The sequence below is a fragment of the Orcinus orca genome, chromosome 2 (genome assembly GCF_937001465.1).
Source record: "Orcinus orca chromosome 2, mOrcOrc1.1, whole genome shotgun sequence".
Taxonomy (NCBI): Eukaryota; Metazoa; Chordata; class Mammalia; order Artiodactyla; family Delphinidae; genus Orcinus; species Orcinus orca.
The window spans coordinates 173,647,436-173,666,825 of NC_064560.1; the positions used below are offsets into that span (position 1 = coordinate 173,647,436).

The 19,390-nt window shown below is 51.4% G+C and overlaps 1 protein-coding gene across 3 annotated transcripts; it reads right to left on the minus strand.

Annotated features, from left to right (window-relative positions):
• Positions 1 to 954: 954 nt before the first annotated feature.
• Positions 955 to 18,896, minus strand: SYNDIG1L (synapse differentiation inducing 1 like). 3 transcript variants are annotated; one of them, XM_033403227.2, is made up of 5 exons: positions 18,376 to 18,896; positions 4,527 to 4,703; positions 3,831 to 4,328; positions 2,836 to 2,978; positions 955 to 2,697 (listed from the first exon to the last, which is right to left on the minus strand). In XM_033403227.2, the coding sequence occupies exons 3-5, from the start codon at positions 4,249 to 4,251 to the stop codon at positions 2,539 to 2,541; spliced, it is 723 nt and encodes a 240-aa protein (XP_033259118.1). In that variant the 5' UTR covers positions 4,252 to 4,328; positions 4,527 to 4,703; positions 18,376 to 18,896; the 3' UTR covers positions 955 to 2,538. The 3 variants fall into 3 exon arrangements, with proteins under 3 accessions (XP_033259118.1, XP_049561881.1, XP_033258991.1); XM_049705924.1 differs by having other exon boundaries at positions 3,831 to 4,331; positions 18,376 to 18,894; XM_033403100.2 differs by having other exon boundaries at positions 3,831 to 4,703; positions 18,376 to 18,895.
• Positions 18,897 to 19,390: the final 494 nt, after the last annotated feature.

The window sequence follows — 19,390 nt, forward strand, 5'->3', positions numbered from 1 at the left end:
AGCTGCTGCAGGTGCTGTCAGCAATCAGCCTTCAGGGCACACCCCGCTTAGGGGGCAGCTCCAGCTGAAGAGATCTGCCTCGCCTGAGAGTCACAGTCCTTTTCTGGGTGGCCCACATCCAATGACTGATTGATAAGCAGATATAAAGGCCTGGCCCTTCGTCCTACCTTGGGTCAACTCTGAAGGGCATCCTGGATCCAGACCCCACCTTGGGTTGGCCCAGCATCGCAGCCTGGCCTCCCCGCCGTTCAGATCGGCCTTTCTCAAATGTTATCCCAAGAGCATCTCCTAATGCTCATACATCATGCGCTAATCTCCGTCTCAGGGGTGCCCAGCCTGTGCAACATGTGTGTCCATAGCTGTGTCTTGCAAGTAGGCACATGTGGGTGCGAGTGTGCCAGCGCCCTCAGTCCAGGCAGGTTCCTGGGGGCCTGGGACCGAGAGCATTTGGTGCTGAGGCTGTGGTCCGAGGCAGACAGAGATGGTTTCCTCCCCATACCACCCGTGAACAACCCCCATAAGGGAGGTATGAGGGACTCTAGAGAGGGCATTGGCAGAATGGGGCTCCTTGGTGACCCCGTACCTTGTGTCCACCCTTGATAGCTCCAGGCAGCTCAGTGGAGCCTCAGTCACCCTGGCTCGCATCCCTTCCACCTGATCTCCAAGGCCTTCGAGTCTAGAAGGGATTTTTCTTCAGCATGGACCTTGCCTTATCTCGCAGAGTCAAATGCACGCCATCACCCTGCATTCAGGCTATTCTGAGCAGAGATGTCCTCCAAGCCAGAGTGCCTTCCCCTTCTCCTAAGGCCCAGATGTGGGCATGTGCTCTCAAGAACATGCTGCTAGGGACCAGGAGCAGTAGGCTTGGGGATGGAGGTCAGTCTTGGGGAAGAAATGGACGCAGGCAAAGGTGGAGGCAGGCGAGGACAGTAAGAGGCCCAGAGGGCACCAGCTGTTACAGAAATGTTTATTACAAGGATAATTATATACAATAATGGGACATTAAAACTGCTGATCCTGGGCCTGTGAGACTTCAGGGGATGCAGGGAATGGAGGGCTGGGTAACGCCTGGGATTAGGGGAGATGGTGGGACAAGTTGGTGGATTCATAGCCCCGAGTTCTGGATGGGGGACGGGAATGACCAGGTCCACAGATTGTGCACGATGAGGTCCACAGCTTGAACTCTGAAAGGCCTGCCCTCACAATGTGCTCCTCCTGCCTGTCTGGATGTCTCTAGAATTCTGGAGGATTCCTAGAGGTTGAGGGCGTTAAGAGCAGCTCTGAGCCGGGGTACCAGTGAAGAAGCTCCAAGGCTGACCGGGGGTCCAGCATTCAGAGGTGGGAAAACATTACTGGCCTTTGAGACACAGGCCTGACCTTCCTCTTCCTTGAGTTGGTGGAGCCCTCAATTTGGCTCCAGCCTGGATGTTCTAGGCATAATCCAAACAGCTCTGAACCCCCCTTGGGAGGCTCCTGCCACATCCTTGCCCAGGAATACTAAGGGTCATCCCTTCGTATCCCTTAGATACATTCTCTTCATCTATCTAGACCTTGCTCACCTCCTCTAGGAAGCCTTCCTGGGCTGCTCAGCTGCCATGCCAGGCCTGTGTCCCTCCTCTCATCTCACTCACTACTCAGGGTCTCCTCGCTATGCTCCCACAGGGCTGGGTCTAGGGTCCTGTGCTCAGTGGCTGCTGGGCTCATGGCACTCTCTCTCTGTCTACCTGGGATGGTGCCACCTCAGAGCCCCCCCGGAGGAGCCTAGAAAAGGATGTTGGGGGAACAGGGGCAACACTATTCCAGGGCCCTCCAGGCTTTGTGTCATCTCATCTGCCTTTCGTTCCTGCACAGGGATGCTCCAAGAACCTGCCCTCAGCACAGAGTTTATACGCCCGAGATGTCCCTTCTCTGCCTAGAATCTACACTGTCTTACAAGCCCACAGGAGAGGTAAGCACCCTCCAGAACCCGAAAGACCAAGGGGTCCCTATGTCTCTATGTACTTCCCTCTCGGCTGGCTGAGGTCTGGGCATCATGAGGCAGAGAGTGGAGTTGGGGAAAGTTAGGGTGTCCCAGGTGGACATGCCTGTGGGCTGCAAGGACTGGGTCAGCTCCTCTTCTCCCCAGGCATCCCTTTCCCTCCCTGTAATCTGTTCTTTCTCTGTGGAGAGGTTAACAGAGTCGGGTAGTGGGGTGCTTGCAGGGCAGGAGACCCTTTAGGAAATAAGCAGAATGGGGAGAGTGCCCAGCTAGAGGGAGGTCCTGCCTGGATGGCCAGGTGGGCAGCCCTACCCTCTGCTGCTTCCCAACATAGCCTGGGCTGGAGAGTGATGCTCCCAGCCCTGCTTTAGGCTGGTTGCAATAGGCAGGAAGAAGTGAAGGTTGCACCCCTCAGGCTGCAGCCTGGGAGGCCTCCTCCCAATAAGCCAGGCTCATGAGCTGTCTTCAGGGGCCAGGACTTCCCAGAGAGTCTGCTACCCCAAGCCCCCCTGCCTCCTCAGGTCGATCAGGGGAGTCAGGACGCCAGGACTTCTTGGCCACTAGCTGTGGCCATTCTGGGACATGTAAGCTGCCAGGGCTACGACCACGGCCACATAGAGACCAGCCCCGATGGCGATGGAGAGTGTGGCCAGGAATAGGGCCCGGCGGGAGGTGGTGCTGGCCAGGCGGAAGTCCCCCTTGGAGATGGCCTTGCTGGTCTAGGGAGAGAGAGGCACTGATGAAAGGGAGCATCCCTACGCCCAGCAAAACAGCCCCAGCCCGCCAGGCCCTGACCCCAGGCCCCCCAGAGGAGCGGGGTGGCCAGAGCAGGAGCCCTGGGCCCCATGGGCTCTTACCCCCTGGGAGAAGTAGAAGGCAGCTATGCCCAGTGGCCAGAAGCAGCAGAGCATGGAGAAGATAGTGAGACCCAGGTGGTCCCTGGGAGGCAGCGTAAGGAAGTTGTCTTCGCTTTCACTCTCTGTCGAGGTTGCATCACTCTGCAAAACATGAGTGGGCTCTTGTGACCTGGCCCAGGATCACCCATTGGCAGTGATGTGGGGCAACGGGAAGACCATCTGTTGCTAGTGGGAGTGTGGGCTGGGCTCGGTACTCTCCACCAAAAGCTTTGACAGTGAATGGCCCAGTGATTCCACCCTTAGGAATTTATCACTAGGAAAGAATACAAATATACACGTACCGGGATGTTCATCACAGGATAGTAATTGGGAAAGATCAGAAACAATCTCAACACCCAATGACCAGGAGATTGGGTTAGTAATTGATGCAAGAACCTACAACGGGATACCATGTAACCCTTAAAAATCACCTTGTAGAAAATATTAGATTACGTGGAGCAAAACTGAAATATGTTGCTTAAAGAGGACAATAACAACAACAGCAAAATGGTAATTACGTGAGGTGAAGGATGTGTTAACTAACCTTATTGTGGTAAACATTTTGTAACACGTACATGAATCAAATTATACACCTTAAACTTAAACAATGTTATATACCAATTATCTCTCGATTGAGCTAGAAAAAAAACAAGAACAAAAAGTGCTATTAAAAAATTAAATATTCATAACCCTTAAAAATTGTGAATCGCTAGGTTGTACACCTACTTACATAATATTGTAAATCAACTGTAGTTCAATAAAAAAGAGACCCTAATGCAGTTAATCTTTAAAAAATTAAATAGCCCAAGCTAGTGTTTCTCCAAGTGTAGATAGCACCCGTGTCAGAAGTGCCTTTTTTCTGGTAACATACAGATTCCTGGACCCCAAGCCAGGCCTACAGAATCTCAGCACCTGGAGGTGAGCCCAAGAATCTGCATTTTAAACACACATACTCACCTCCTCCTCCTCCTCCTGGTCGTCCTCTTGGCCTTGGAGCTCCTCTTGAACCCCGTAGGACACAGTCTGGATGGGGACATCCTCTTCCGCTTGGCCAGGTTCTGTGGACCGCTCCGTAGGCCCAGCGGAGGGCTCCCTGCTCTCTGTGAAGCTGGTTTCGCAGCTGTCTGCCCTGGGCTCCTTGAGCTTGTCCCTCCCCAGGAGGCAGTTGGGCCTGTACCAGGCCTCCACGGCCAGCTGCAGGGATCCTGGGTCCAGGAGCTGGTGGGCGTGAGCAGGCCCAGCACCACCCAGGAGGTAGGAGTAGATCTTCTCCCGGCACGGCCAGGCGGGAGAAGCCTCGGGGTAGGGGTAGGGGCCATGGAGGTGTGCAGGGTTCTGAGGCAGCAGTGGGTTCTGTAGCTCACTCAGACTCTCCATGGTTCTGGGGGCGGCTCTGGGGAGGAGAGCCCCAGAGCCCCAGGACTTGGTGGCCAGCTGAGCAGTCCTCAGAGAGCCTGCTGGGAGAGCAAGACAGACACCGAGGCCGGCATTCTGGGTGCAGGACCGGAAGTGGTGAAGAGCACAGACTGCAGTCTGACTTGCTCTAGACCCTGCCTGTACCACCGGCCAGCCGCAGGACCTTGAGTTGGCCACTCAACTCCTCAGAATCTCCGTTTCTTTGTCTGCAGATTAGGGATAGCGGCAGTACTTACCTCATAGAGTTGGTTCATTCATCTATCCATTCAACACATAGTTACTGAGCATCAGCGATGGCCAGGCACTGGACAGATGCTGGGGATGCGATGGTGAGAAGGACAGGAAGCGGGGAGAGGAAGAAAGATGCACACTTTGTCTTCCAGAGCTTACAACTGGTGGAGAAAACGCCTGCCCTGAAGGAGAAGTACAGCAGAGGGTGTGAGAATGTACGATGGATAGAACTGACACAGAGGCGCAGGGGAGGCTTTTGAACTGAGATCTGAAGGAAGAAGATGAGCTGACAAGGTGAGGGGAGGGGGGACACGTTTCACGGAGAGGCCGAATAAAGGATGGTAGGCAAGGGAGCTGAGAGGAGGCTGGTGTGGCTCAGGGTACAGAGAAAGGTGTGAGATGGAGTGCAGGCCCAGACCGTGCAACCCCGTTTAGGTCTAAGGGGCCTTCAGGGATCTTGGCAGGGGTGATAGGATGAGATTTGGGTCCTGAAGCCTTCCTTGTGGCTGTGTGTGGGGGGCGGCTTGGACTGACTGTGATACCAGTAGGAGGCTTTGCCATGGCTTCAGGTAAGTTGAGGACAACTGGGACTCAATGGTGAGGAGATGGAGAAAAGGGGGCCGGCCTTGGGAGATACTGACAGGACTTGGTGGCAGGTGGGATGTTGGGTTGCCAGAGGATTTGTTCTAGGGTTGGTGGGACCACCGTTAGCTCAGAGCTCGCTACATGCCATGTGCTCACAGAGGTCAGTTCTTCCTGAGGAAGGATGCTTCTCCCCAGGTATGGTCTTAGGGGGATGCACCTTAGGCTAACCTCCCTTATAAGGCAAATTGTGGGATCTGGGGCAGGGTTTCCTGGGTGCTAAGGTACGGACTTGCACATCCCAGTTGGAAGTGTAGACACCCTCAGGGCTGCCTCTTCCTCTTTCAGCCAGCCCCGATCACCTACAGTGCATTTGGGAAGGGCGCATAGTGGGTGCTCAGGACTGGCTGAAGGAGAAAAAGGCAACTTTCGAGTGTGTCTACAGCAAATCCATACACACTCTGGGGTGTGGCAGGTAGAAGTGGGGTCTGGAGAGAGAGGAGGGGCACGCCAGGTGGCCTCAGGAGGCTTGCTGTCTCCCTCCCAGGCACATCATGAAGCTGGTGGGGGGCCAGGGTCATGTCTTGCCCTGGATTTATAAACTGGAGGTTGGAGACTCAGTCCTGGCCCTGACACTTTGGGCAAATTTTGATGCCCTTCTGAGTTTCCTCACCTGTACAGTGCAGGTGATAATCCCTGCCCACCACACGAGGTTGTTTTGAGGATCCAAAGAGATGGCCGATATGCAAGTATGTTGTATATTATAAGTGGGAGGGGCTGCTATACTCATTTCTGGGCTTTAGAACTTGTCTTCACCCCCATCTCTGGCCAGGGCCTTTTTTGGCCTTCTGGCTGGTGCTCTGCTAATGGTAAAGGGTGAGATATTTTTGCCCTCCGGACTGGGTTTATCTTCCCCAGTCCTATTCCCTACCAAGAATTCACAGCCAAAGCCTTGCAAAGGCCATTTCTTCTGCCCCAAGAGAAGTGGCTGGATTCTAGAAAGCTGGTTCTTGGGGAGTGTTAAAGACAGAGCATGGCCCCAGAAATAATGCCCAGGGAATGGGACAGAGCGAGGGGAGGAAGAAGGCCAGGCGAGATTGGGGGAGGGCAGTGAGGGAGTGTCCGTGGGAGGCCAGGCTCTCCTGGCTGGGTTGCTATGAGGGCAGAGGGTGGGCTATTGCCTGCCTCGGGGCAGAGGGTCAAGGAGAGACTGCCCCTGGCTCAGAGGCTCTGAGAGCCTGAGAATTGAGGCCTTGGAGCTGGGGTTCCAAGAATGTCTAACAGAGAATCCTGGAGGGGCGCAAAGAAGAGCATGTGGTCCAGGTGCCCAGCTCTTCACCCAGGGAGGACACAAATGGTGCTGGAGACACTGGACTGCTACGTGCCTGGAGGGCCTGTGGGTGCATTAACCAGCTGTGGCAGAAGTTTCTCCACATACAGGGACTGGGGAAGGGGGGGAGCTTAGGTCACTACTTTCGGGGCTGCTCACAAATGCAGGGGCCTCACTACTTCTCTCTCCTTCCTCTCCAGAGGGCAAACATGCAGGGGGGGAGCCCTTGGACTGTAGTGACGTGGAAGGGCTCCTTCCTGCTGGTGGGGAGCTGGGCACCTAAGGCAGAGGCCTCACAGGGCCACGCTTACGCCTGGGCTCCTTGGGGCATATTCCCAGCAGGTCTAGTCTCTCTAACCCCCAAGGGCAGCTTCAGAGCCCCCGTCACAGCCCACCTCCACCAGCAGATGTGACCCACAGATGTGGAGCCAAAGGACATGTGACCATAGGCACATGTACTCAGTTAGGTACGCTGAGTTTCCATTCCTGCTCCGCCCCCATTAGCTTTTTGACCTGGCACAGTTACAGTCAGTTTCTCCATCTGTAACAAGAGGGGTTGGATTAAACAGCCATTGATGTGATGGTGGCACTAATATACCGTGATCCCATAGCCTCAAGGAGCCCCTCAGAAGTGAAATCCCCCCACTCCCTATCTTCTTCAATAGTCAGGAAGAGGTGAGCACACTCAGCACCCAGTGAGTGCAGTTTTCACCTTCCCCACTACGGCCCCTCCAGCAGGTTGAGGGAGGCAAAGGAAAGGCAACACGTCTATTTGCCAAATGGGCCGTGGAGCCAAGGAGTTATTGCCCAGCTTCCCACTCCCCCTGGGCTGCCCCCGTCCCGGCCCTGCCTCTGCTCACCTCGCCCACCCTCTGCGCTTCCATCCATGTGGGCCTTTCTGAGGGAGTAGGGCTGGGGAGACCAACCCTAGGGCCCTCGGAACAGATTAATGCATCATATTCGCCCCTGCCCCGTGCTCTGCCTCACCAAGAGGCCAAGCTCTAATCCCCCAGAAGCAAAGGAGGGATACTTGTGTCCAGGAATCAGGCCCTGGAGCTCTGAAGACCATAGGGGCATTTGCAGGGTGCTTGTCCAGGGCAGGCAGGAGTGGCTGTGTCCCAGCTCACCCCCCTGTTCCTACCAGCCACCCTCTCTTGGTCAAAGTACACCCAGCTGAGCCTCGGGAACCCAAGCCACATAGCCTCGCCTGGATCACTGCTCTCCAACCCCCCAACACACACATACTCTGATGGCGCCTTTAGGCAGAACTTCTCAGCACTTCACGCACAAACATGAAGCGTGCGTTCACCCCGGGTTTTCCACAGTAGGGACAAACTGGAAGCCACCTGAACGTCTGACATTTGGGGACAAGTTAAGTAAATTATGGTGCAACAGCACAGCAGTACAAGGCCTTCAAACGGGTTTTCAAAGAGGAATAACGTGAGAAAGTGCTCTCTGCAGATTCAGCGAGAAGGGAGAAAAGAACACCGTATGTGCACGTAATCTCAACTCTGCCAAAATGTCAACGGTGATTATCTCCAGGGGTGGGAGCACAGGTGCTTCTCATTTTTTTTTTCTTTTGACACCATGTTTTTTCTATTTTCCACATGCATTTTTTTACGATGAGCACGCACTACTTCTAAACCAGGCAAAAATTAATGGATTTCTTCTGAGCCAAATTATCTAAAATCAGTTGAAAACCTCCCCAGGCTGGGGCATTCCTTCTGAGTTTGGGGGCTGAGCACAGCATGAAAACCTGCCCCCTGCTCCCCCCAGTATGCACAGAGAGGCACGTCACACACACACGCACATACATGCACGCACGCAAGTGCATACTCACACCCACACCTCCACCAAGTCAGGGGCTGCAGTACCCGCTCACAGCCAAGCCATGGGTCACGGTTCTCTAACAGGTCATGTTCTTTCCATAACCTGCTAGGGCCACACAGGAGTTCACTGAGCTGACCCTGGGGACCCAGCACTGAGTCCTGGCCAGCAGGGGGTGGTGGCTGGGCTCCAGGCCCAGCCTTCTCTGCCCTTGGCCTGACCTGACCTTTGGCCTGTTGCTTAGGGCTGCCTCTCTCTCTCTGTTCCCTGGAATAAGGGACCAGCATTCAATGCAGAGCAATTTTCATCTCCACCTCTGCTGCCTGGTCTCACCTGGACTGCGTGTCCTTCCAAACTGTGTATGGTACTGTGTACATGCACACTTGCTGGTGAACATGTTCCTCTGTGTGTGTGTGTGTGTGTGTGTGTTTGTGTGTGTGTGTTTGTGTGTGTGTGTGTGTGTATGCACATGTGCATGCACACGTGTGCACTCAGCTCCAGAGGAAAACATGAGATGTCTGGGATTCTGAATGAAAGAAGATTGCTCCAAACGTGTGGTCATGGCTGGAGGTCTGGGCCCCGCAAGAGGAGAGGGAGAGAGGTGCGTCTGTGAAGCCACAGTCCCTGGCTTGTTTCCTTTTGAGCTGAGAAGTGAACTGGGCCCTAAGGTTTTCCATTTGGGGAAGGAGAGCACAATGACACCTCCCAGACTAGGGACAGGAAACCATCCAGGAATCCACTGGAGTCCAGTCATACAGTGTGACATTAGTTTATCTATAAAATGTATGGAAAGGGTAGAAGGAGTGGAAGGGATTGATTTTTAACAGCTCAGCTCAACATGACCCTGGGATTCTACTGGGAGAAGAAGAAGAACTTACTTATTGAGCTTTTTGCAACGTGCCAGGAACTGAACTGTTCTAAACGCTCATTTTGACTCTATAATTCTAGTGGGAGAACAACAATAGGACAGAGGGCTTCCTTTCCAGCAGTTGCAGACTAACTTGTGTCACACCAAACCAGCCAATGACAGCTAGAAAAGCTAGGGGAAAATATGAAGGCATTGAAGAATCACCGAGGGAGCATGAACTTGAGGGGTCAAGGTGCCAAGATTCCACAGAAGAGAGAAACATGGTAGTGGTTACATGACTGCAGGTATTTCACAGAACTCACTGAATTGTACACCTGAAATGAGTGACTATTATTGTATGTATATTATACCTCAAAGCTGATATTTTTAAAAAGACAAAGACTAAATTTTTAAAACAACACAGTGCAAACTACATGCTACTAATAATCAATGTACCCTAAATATAGAAATAAAAAAAAATCAAATTTAAAGGCTGAAATAATAACACCTCAACACTTACTAAATTCTTACTGTGTTCCAGGCACTGTTCCAAATGTGATGTATTATCTCATTTAATCCTTACAGTAACTCTATGAATCATTATCTCCATTTTACAGATAAAGACATTGAGGCATAAGAAAGTTATAAATGCCCACAGGCACACAGCTGGTGAGTGGTGAGCTGGGCATGGACCCTGGAAGTCTGACTCAAGAGCGACTGTGCTCTGGTGTCATCACATGTCAGCTGCCATCTATTGAGTGCTTGCTGTGTTTGAACACCATGCCAAGTACTTCAAATGCAGTATCTCATTGAATCCATCCCCTTTCACATGGGTGGGGAGGATGCGACTCAGAGAGGTTAAATAGGCTTTCTGAGAACACACAGCTGGAGAGTGACAGAGCCCCATTTGACCCAGGCCTGTCTGATCAGAGCTCATGCTGGCCTGAACAGCATCAAGTTCAGGATTAGCTGTGGGTGTCCGGCTTAGAGGAAGTGTTTTTCATGCACTGCCTGGTGGGCTCTGAAATGTCTGGGAAGAGGCACCATGAATACTGTTAAAAAGAGACCACAGGAGCAGTGGTTAAGAATCCGCCTGCCAGTGCAGGGGACATGGGTTCGAGCCCTGGTCCGGGAAGATCCCACATGCCGCGGAGCAACTAAGCCCGTGTGCCACAACTACTGAGCCTGTGCTCTAGAGCCCGCAAGCCACAATTACTGAAGCCCGCGCGCCTAGAGTCCGTGCTCCACAACAAGAGAAGCCACCGCAATGAGAAGCCAGTGCACTGCAACAAAGAGTAGCCCCAGCTCACCACAACTAGAGAAAGCCCGCGAGCAGCAACAAAGAACCAACACGACCATAAATAAATAAATAAATAAATAAATAAAAGAGAGAGACCACAGGGACAGTGTGATGTGGGACCAGGAGGATGGGGACAGTCCTCATCAGAAGCCTGTAAAATTATAACAGCTACTATTTACTGCATCCTCACACGAGCCCCGTGTTTCACACACTTTATCTCAAAACACTTTATCTCAAAACTGTACAACAATTCATGAAATTGGCTATTATTATTTCTCATTTTTCAGATGAGGAAACTGAGGCTCAGAAAAGTTAAGTAACTTGCCCAAGATTAAACAGTGACAGACCCTGGATTTGAACCTAGGTTTAACTGAGTCCAAATCCTGGCCTTTCATTTACTACACATTTCCGAGCCTACCCGTGTGTAGAGGGTTGTGATAGGTGGTGTGGGTGTGAGAATGGTGAAGACTTGGTCTTGAATGGGTTAAAACCAGGGCCTTAGTGAAGGGAATGGGAAATGGGAGCTTTAAGAAAAGATTAAGAGATTTGTGGTGATTTAGCAGCCCAGAGATGGCTGCCTAGATAACTTCAAGGTCTGGATTCAAATAAATACAGAGTTTTTGTGAGGGAGCTCAACCTCTGACCACTATCTCTCAGTGCAGCAAGAGAGATTGCTTCTAAGCTGTAAGATAAAAGCCAGAACTTCCTAGCAGGGCAGAAGATTAAATAGAAATGATTACAATCCAGGGAAGAGGTGCTGTCTTTAAGAACAGGTGCTAGACTATCTTCCAGGCAGATAGTATGTAAACCGTTCTGTAAACTGCGAAGTGCTGTGACTTCGGTGGCTGTTTGTAGGTGGCTTAGGGCTGGATTTGATGATTTCTGGCCTGTAAGCAAGAGAGCCCCCAAGCCAGCTTTGGAGTCATGGTTGCAGCTTGTTGCATCTCACAGTAAAGAGAGCAAGAGTCGGGGGTCGGGGTTAGGTTGGAAGGCAGCAGAGTTGAGGGAGAATGGGGAATTCAGCTTTCTTTGCTTCAGCTGCCTCCTCAGGAAGCTTATGCAATGGATTATCCTTTCTCTCTCCTCTGTCTTCAAAGGCTCCAAACTCCTGATCCTTCCTGTTGGCACTTAAACATATTGCTGTTCCCCTGGCTTAAAAAAGTGATAACTGTAAAACCCGACTGCCAATCCTTTCCTCCCATCGAGAGGCAGGGGTCTATGTCCCTCCTGTCTAATCTGAGTGGGCTTGGGACTGCTTCCACCACAGAGCCCAGCAAAAGTGATGCTATGAGACTTCAGAGGCCGGGTTATAAAAGGCCATGCAGCCTTCACCTTGTTCGCTAGACTACTCACTCTTGGGACCCTGAGCTGCTGTGGATTACTCTGAGGCTGTCATGCTGGAGGGGCTGTGTGTGTAATGCTGTGGTCGGTGAAGCCTGCTGAGCCCAGCCTTCTGGCCATCCCCAAGATGCCAGACATGAGTGAAGCCATCTTGGACTCTTCAAACCAGCCCATCTGTCCTCTGAATACCACAGGGTGACCTCTGTCCATGCCACATGGAGTGGTATAATCACATAGCTCAAACCTGCATGAATTTCTGACCCTAAACATTGTGAGATATAATAAAATGTCCATTGTTTTAGCCACTAAATTTTGGGGTAGTTAGGCAGGAATAGATAACTGGAACATCTGTCCTCAGTGCCACTTCCCCCCTTCAGCTCCTGTCCTCTCCCTCTCCTTTACCTCACAGCTGCACTGCTCAGAAGCATTGTCTCCGTGCACATCAGAATACTTCAGCTCTCAGCTCAGAAGTTACCTCCTTAGGGAGGTCACCCCTCCATCCTCAGCCTAGGTTTAGGTTGCCTGGTTATCTGCTCTCCAGGCTCCAGCTCTTCCTCTCCAAGAGCTTATCACAGTCTCCATATATGTGTGATTCCTTGATTAGTGTCTTTCTCCCTCACCAGAGCTCGTGAGCTTCAAGAGGGTGGGGAGTGTGTCTGTCCCTCATATTTGCAGCCCCTTTTCCGGCACAGAGTAGGCATTCCATAAACAGTTGATTTCATGAATGAGTGAATGAATTAGTGAATGAATGAGCTAGGTGTGCTGAGTCTCCTCCTTAAGAAAGTACTTTCCAGTACTGGGATGGGTGGAGCACATCTGGCTGGGGCACATTTAGTTCTGCACAACAAACATTTCTTAAGCAATTCAGACCAGTTCTTGGAATGCAAAAATAAACCAGAAGTGGTACCTGTTTTGAGGAGTAGTGGAGAATACAGACTAGCAAATACAAAGTTTCAATGCCATGGAGTAAGCTGTGCTAGCAGTCCATGGAGTATTATGTGTGACCTGATGTGGGACTCCTGTCTTGAGATGGGAGTGGATGTGATGGTGGGAACTCGGAAAAGGCTTTCACAGCAGGTGACACGTGAACTGAGTCTTGAAGAAAAAAATGAGTCATTAGGTAAGACAATGAGAGAAGAGCATTTCCAGCAGAGGAAACAGGACAGAGGCATGGGGTGGTGTTATAGAGGGGAAACCAGGTGGCTTGGTATTGATGGAATCAAGCAAGAGAGGTGGGAAGGCTTCCTATTCCTTGCAGAGAAGCTTTTTTCTTTGGGCAGTGGGGAGCCAATGATGGTTGTAGCAAGGAAGTGATACGGTCATACCCATGCTTTAGGCAGAGCACTCTGGGTGGCAGCAGAAAGGATTTGAAGAGTGTGAAAATGGAAGTCCTGTTAAGAGAATATTGTAAAAATGCAGACAGGAGAGGATGAGGATCTGAACCTGATCTATAGCAAAATGGATGGAGATGAAGGGTCATACCTGAGGAGTAGTTAGGAGGCTAAATGAATAGGACTTTGAGACTAACTATAAGTGAGGGAGAGGTAGGAGCAAGAATGACTCCCAGGTTCTGGGTTTTTTTTTGACTAAGTAGAAGGTGATGCCACCAACTTAGGCAAAAAATCTAGGGGGAAGCTGTTGGTTCAAGAAGGCAGCCTGAGCACAAATGACCACCTCTTCTCCCTCGTAAGTTTCCATGAAAATGACAGGACATATATTTTCAAAAGAATAAAATCACAACAAAACTGGAAAACAGAAAAGAATGATATCAGTGGATCAGAAGCACAGAGGAATTTCTAGGAGATAAAGAACAGATAAGATTCTCTGGTGAAGAAATCAGTACAGAGACACTCACAGTCCCAAACACCGGAAGTAAGAACAATTCCTGTTCAAAGGAGAGGCCTGTTAGGGAAACAAACTTACCCAGCTTCGGAGGATTATGGAAAACAGCTACATGAAAATAAAAGAGAAAGATTAAATAAACAAAGAGAAAATTGACCCAATAAGATTCCCAAATCATTCAAGCTATAGAAAAGATATTAAAAATCTTTTTCAATTCATGTCCTTAGAAAGATATAAGAGCACATTGCATCCATAAAAGAAAAACAGTCTGCTATGAAAAAGGAGCAAAGAACAAAGAAGTATTTTTGAAATTGAAAATAATTGTCTAAATTTTCAAAAATTCAGTGGAGAAGCTGGATAATAGAATGGTCACAGTTAAAGACTAACTTTTTTTGTTTGTTTTTTGTTTTGTTTTGCGGTACGCGGTCCTCTCACTGTTGTGGCCTCTCCCGTTGTGGAGCACAGGCTCCGGACGCACAAGCTCAGCGGCCATGGCTCACGGGCCCAGCAGCTCCGCGGCATGTGGGATCTTCCCGGACGGGGACACGAACCCGTGTCCCCTGCATCGGCAGGCAGACTTTCAACCACTGCACCACCAGGGAAGCCCAAAGACTAACTTTTTAATGTAAAAGAAAAAGTTAATGAAATCTCCCAAGACATAAAGCAAAAAGACAAAAAGATGGAAGATATGCAAGTTAAGAGACATGGAAGAGAGTCCCAGGAGATCGAACATCCATCTAACAGGAGTGTCAGAAAGACAGAACAGAGACGCTGGAGGAGAAAAATAGTAAATAAAGAAGTAAAAGCAGAACGTGTTTCCTGAGCTGAAAAATAAAAAAGCATATTTAGATTGAAACGGGTCATCAAGTACCAAGCTGGAAAAATGAAACACACACACACACACACACACACACACACACACACACACACACGCAAATGGAAGAATACGTGTTTGAGTTTGGTTTTAAAGTGCCTTTGGGATATAAGAGTAGAAACTCCACCTGGCAATTGATGTATAGAGTTGAAGCCCTGGGTGCTGGTCAGGGCTGGAGAGAGATTTGAGAATGATTGAAGGACATGTGGAGAGTGAGGAGAAGAGGGCTGAGGGGGAAACCCAGGGAAGAGAGAGAAACAGCTGGAACACTTCTCAGCTCCAATGGGAAGCTTCTCAGTTGCTCTTTTCCCGGGAACATCAGTCCACCCTCTTTTTTATCCACTGCCACCCTGGGCTCCTATAGGCTGGACTGGCCTCTCCTTCAGAGCAAAAGCTGCTTGCCTGGGGGGTGGGTTTGTGGCTGAGAAAGGTGAAAATTGCTGGGAGAATTGGGTGGTGACACCACTACTCAAATTAGTCCATTTTCAGGTGGAAATCAGATCATTATTCTTGCTGAAACAACCTGTCTCCCCACTGAAGCAGCTCATTCTCAACCACTTAGAATCAAATAGTGCATCTAATGGTGGAAGATAACACATCTAGCACTGGGCCCTCACTCCCTGCTTGGTTTGCTTGGGGCAGGGTGGTAGGGGAGCTGCAGGAAGGAGGGAGAGAGAGTAAAGGAGGAGGCAAGAGAAGAGAGGACCTGGATACAAAGAGCAGGAATGAGATCAGTCCTTAGTGTCCCCTGGCTTGTAGCAGAGGGGGCCTTGCTCCAGGCAGGCTGTCCACCGAGCCCCTAAGAAGGGAAGGAGGTTGTAAAGTGCCAAAGGTTTAGAGATCTGGGATGTTTCTTCTTCCCAAATTGAAGCCTGTTCCTTCTGCTTTTTTCTCCCTGGAATGGTGTACTTTAGGGCTGGAAGTCCCTTGAGGACGCACAGATGAATTGGCCTTTTGAACCTGAAGGTAATTAATAACGTACAGATTTCTCCAGATATTCTCTGCCTCTGTCATTTTGTGTGTGCTACCAGGGGAAGGGGCCTGCATGTGAATATTTCAGTTTCAATCTCTTTCTTCACACACACATACACACACACACACCATTTCTTAATGACCATGTCTCATTGATTTCTTCCTCTTCCTCAGATCTCCCTGCCACCCACCCCCCCTCCACCCCAAGCTCCAGATAACTGAGATCAACAAGTCACGTGCCAGGGTTGACTCTCTTCTTCCCTTTGAGGCCTTGTGAAGAGGGTCAGAATGGGAGCCTCGGTAGGGAGGGGGCTGGAGGGGAAGATAAGAAGTAGCCAGTGGGTAGTTTTCCCTGGCTGGGAGAGGAGCCAGATGTGTCTGCCTGGGTGACCAGAGGTGCCCTGCACCCTGGCAGCTCTGGGGGTGGGAAGTCTATCCAGACAGCTGCAGAAGGAGGGGTGCTGCACTGTTCTAGTCCCCGCAGCAGGCCAGCGCCCTGACAGACCAGTCTCGCAGAAAATAAAGCCCCTTTCTATGCTTTCTGCTGCCACCGTTGCCGTCACTTTGTTATGAGGGTTAGTGACTGTCCATTAACTCCGGAGAGCTGAGAGCTGATTCTTGCTGCACCAACAGCTGGGAGCCAGAAAGTGCTGACATGGGGGAGGGGCTGATTCCCCCACCCTGGCTGGGCGTTTGCAGGGTAAGTCCGGGAGGTCACTGGCATGGCTTACTCAGCTCTACCCAAGTGCCAATTAGCTAAGGTTTTTCTGAACATCACCGGGCCTGCCGCAGTTGAGGAAAATTATTGTCAGAGAAGATCATTTTGTTTTTAAATTTAAAAACTCTCCCCAGGGATGGATCTTTCCAGACTGTGCCCGTCTCTAGTCTTCTTAGGAGGGGGAAGCATCCCTCGGAGGAAATGGCCTAGGACTGGGTCCCTGGCCCTTGGCTACTCACAGTGATGTTCTGGGGGGAGTGCTTTCCTGGCCTCTTGGCTTGGAGGCAGGGACCCTCCCAGCTCAGCAACTCTGTACACCCTCAGGACTTTCTCAGGGAAATAAGGAAGAGAGGGGAATCTGAAGAAAACACCAAAACCATACGTGGCCTTTTCTGGTTCCTTTGTTCCCTTCTACTCCATTAATAAAATCTAATTCTTTACTGAGAGGACATAACTTACTCTCCAAACCAGGTTAATAAAGCTGGTATTCTGTGTTCAAGGAGAACTGAGGGATTTGTGGCCTTGGCCCTCAGAGAGCCCCACAGAACATCAAGGCTTAGAATCTTAAAATTCATCTAGCTCAACCCTCTTCTTTTACAGATGAGAAAACTGAAGCCCACAGAGGGGAAGGAAGCTGTCTGAGACAGTCAGTGGCAGATCTGGGACCAGAACACAGGGCTGTTGACTTCCAGTCAAATGCTTTTGTTCTGAGATATTTTAAAACTTCATTCTCTTATTTTACACCCAATTACTGAGTCCTTACTATCTTCCAGGTGCTATGGGGGAGGGGAGGTGTGGAGGAAAGCAAAGAGATGAAAACAACACAACCCTTGCCTTCAAGGAGCTGTTTCCCTAGATCTGTGATTCTTGGGAAAAAAACAAAACAAAACAAAACAAAACTGTGAGTCAGACTCTCACCCTATATTGTCTTCTATAGGTGATGATGGAAGAGGAGAAGGGGAGGGAACCCTTTGGGCTCCTCAAGATTTATAAGTTGAGCTTCACTTACTCTGGTGCCCCAGGAAGGCCAAGGACAAAGAAAGCCATGGCCGGGCTGGGAGAAAATGGGGTAAGGGTGGCAATGATCAGGTCTCCGCCAGCAGGCCTGACTGGTGGATGGGGACAGTGACAGCAGCTCACACTTGTATGGTGGCATACAGTTGACAAGGCTTCAGTCATGGGCGTTGTTTCATTGACTCCTAAGGCAGTTCCCTGAGGTGAACAGAGCAGCTACCTTATCGCCACTTTAGGTATGAGGAAGCTGAGGTTCAGAGAGCTCAGGTAACTGGCCTAAAGCCAGTAAGTGCCAGCGCCCAGCTAGGAACTCCTAGTTTAGTGCTCTTTCTACGATTGACAGTGGAGAAGTTGTGCTGGGTGGAGAGGATGGGGATAAAGCAGTGGTCAGCCACAGCGCGAGGCCAGTCTTCCTCTACGCAGTTTTATTTTGCTCACTACGTTCTGCCACTCAGAGAACTCTGCTCTGAAGAAATGGAAGCACTTTGCAGGCCTGAATGAGCTCATTCAGCATGCTCTTGCCAGAAAGAGGGAGGACTCCAAATGGAGGTCTGTCTAGGGTCACCAGTATTCAGTCACATAATAGAAAACTGGACTCAGGTTCCCCAGCTCTGCCCTCACACACCAAGCAGCATGTTGCAAAACCAGCCTCCTTCCATGAGAGTCCAGAGGGCCACAGGAAAAAAACTGAGGTATCTTCTGGTACCTCCCTCCTCTGGAGAAATGGGCCTGGCCCATCCCTTGGCCCAAGGGCCGTTTGAGGGCAAAGAAATGTTGAGGCAGAGGGACCAGAGCCACCCGGTCACCCTTATGAACAGGCTTGGAGGAGGAGAGGGGAGATTAGTGAAGCTGGCTCAGATTTCCCTAGTGTCGCAGAGCCCTGGTGGGGACTGGGGTACCAGGAGTCCAAGAGACTCTCATCAGTTCCTTGTGAGCAGGGTGTCTCAGAGCTGCCCGAGGTCGGGGTCAAGGCCTGGCGGTGTAGGGTCAGGGTACCCAGGTGCATGGCTGGACCCCAGTCCCTCAGGCCCCTCCCAGCTTCTCCAGCCTGTAGGGGGAAGGGTAAGGATGGACTTGGCGCTATCTCGGGCCGCCAGCAGGAAGTCAGAGCCCCCATTGCTGAGAGGGGTCCCACTGCCCTCCCCAGCTCAATATCCCCTAGGCGCCTAGCTGTGCGCTCCCGCTGCGCCCCCAGACGGCTCCTTACCTGTCCCGCAGAGGGCAGTCCCACCTCCTCCGCGGGGCTTGGGGGGCCCGGCATGAGCCGGTGAGCGACGGCGCCCCCGCCTCGCGGCTTCGGTGAAGCTCCCAGAAGGTCGCCTCTGCTCCCGGCCCCGGGTCCCTGCCGCTGCTGCCGCCGCCGCCGCCTCTTCAGCACCGCGGACAGCTTCCTCCCGCCACCCGCCGCCGCCGCCGCCGCAGCCCGCCCAGCCCGGCGCGGTCCCGGGAGCCCCGCATCCTGACTCGGCCCCGCCGCCGCCGCGCAGCCCTCAGCCCGGCCCGAGGCGGCTCCGCGCCGACTTGGGAGAGCAGCGAGGACGGTCCCCCGCCTCCCCGCCTCCCTCCGCCGCCGCCGCCTCTCTCTCGCCTCCGTGCTCCGTGCTCCCTTCTACGCTCCGGAATCAGCCCACCAGGCACTCCGGACCTGCTCTGGGGCGGGGCGGTGCGGGGCGGGGCGGGAAGTCGGGGGAGCCTAGAGGAGGCAGCGGAGCGATGGGCGCGCAGCTGGAACTGGCGTCTCTGGTTCCTGGAGCCGAGCCCCCTTTCCCGGCCCTTTTCCTCACCCTACTTCCGCATTCCCCCAGAAGCGATGGGCGGTACTCCCATTTTGGAGCCCCTAGGCACCCAAGCCCGGAGTTTAAACATTGATCTGCCCTAAAAAGAAAAACAAGCAAACAAAAACCACTTATTGAGCACCTACTATGTACCCGACACTACGCCGGGTTTTAATGTTTTTAACCAATATTATCTTACATTTAATTTTCTTAACAACGCTATGAGGCTATATATATATATATTTTTTTCCTTTTTCTATTTTACACATGAAGACGCCAGGCTCATAGAGATTAAATCTCTTAATTTAGAGATAACAGTGCTGTGCTGGGAAGTGCACAGGCTTTAACGACTGTGGGCCTGAGATTTGGTCCTAGGGTCTCTCTTATTAACTATATAACTTTGAATAAGTTACTTAATTTCTCAAAGGCTTGAGTTTCTCCTTAGCA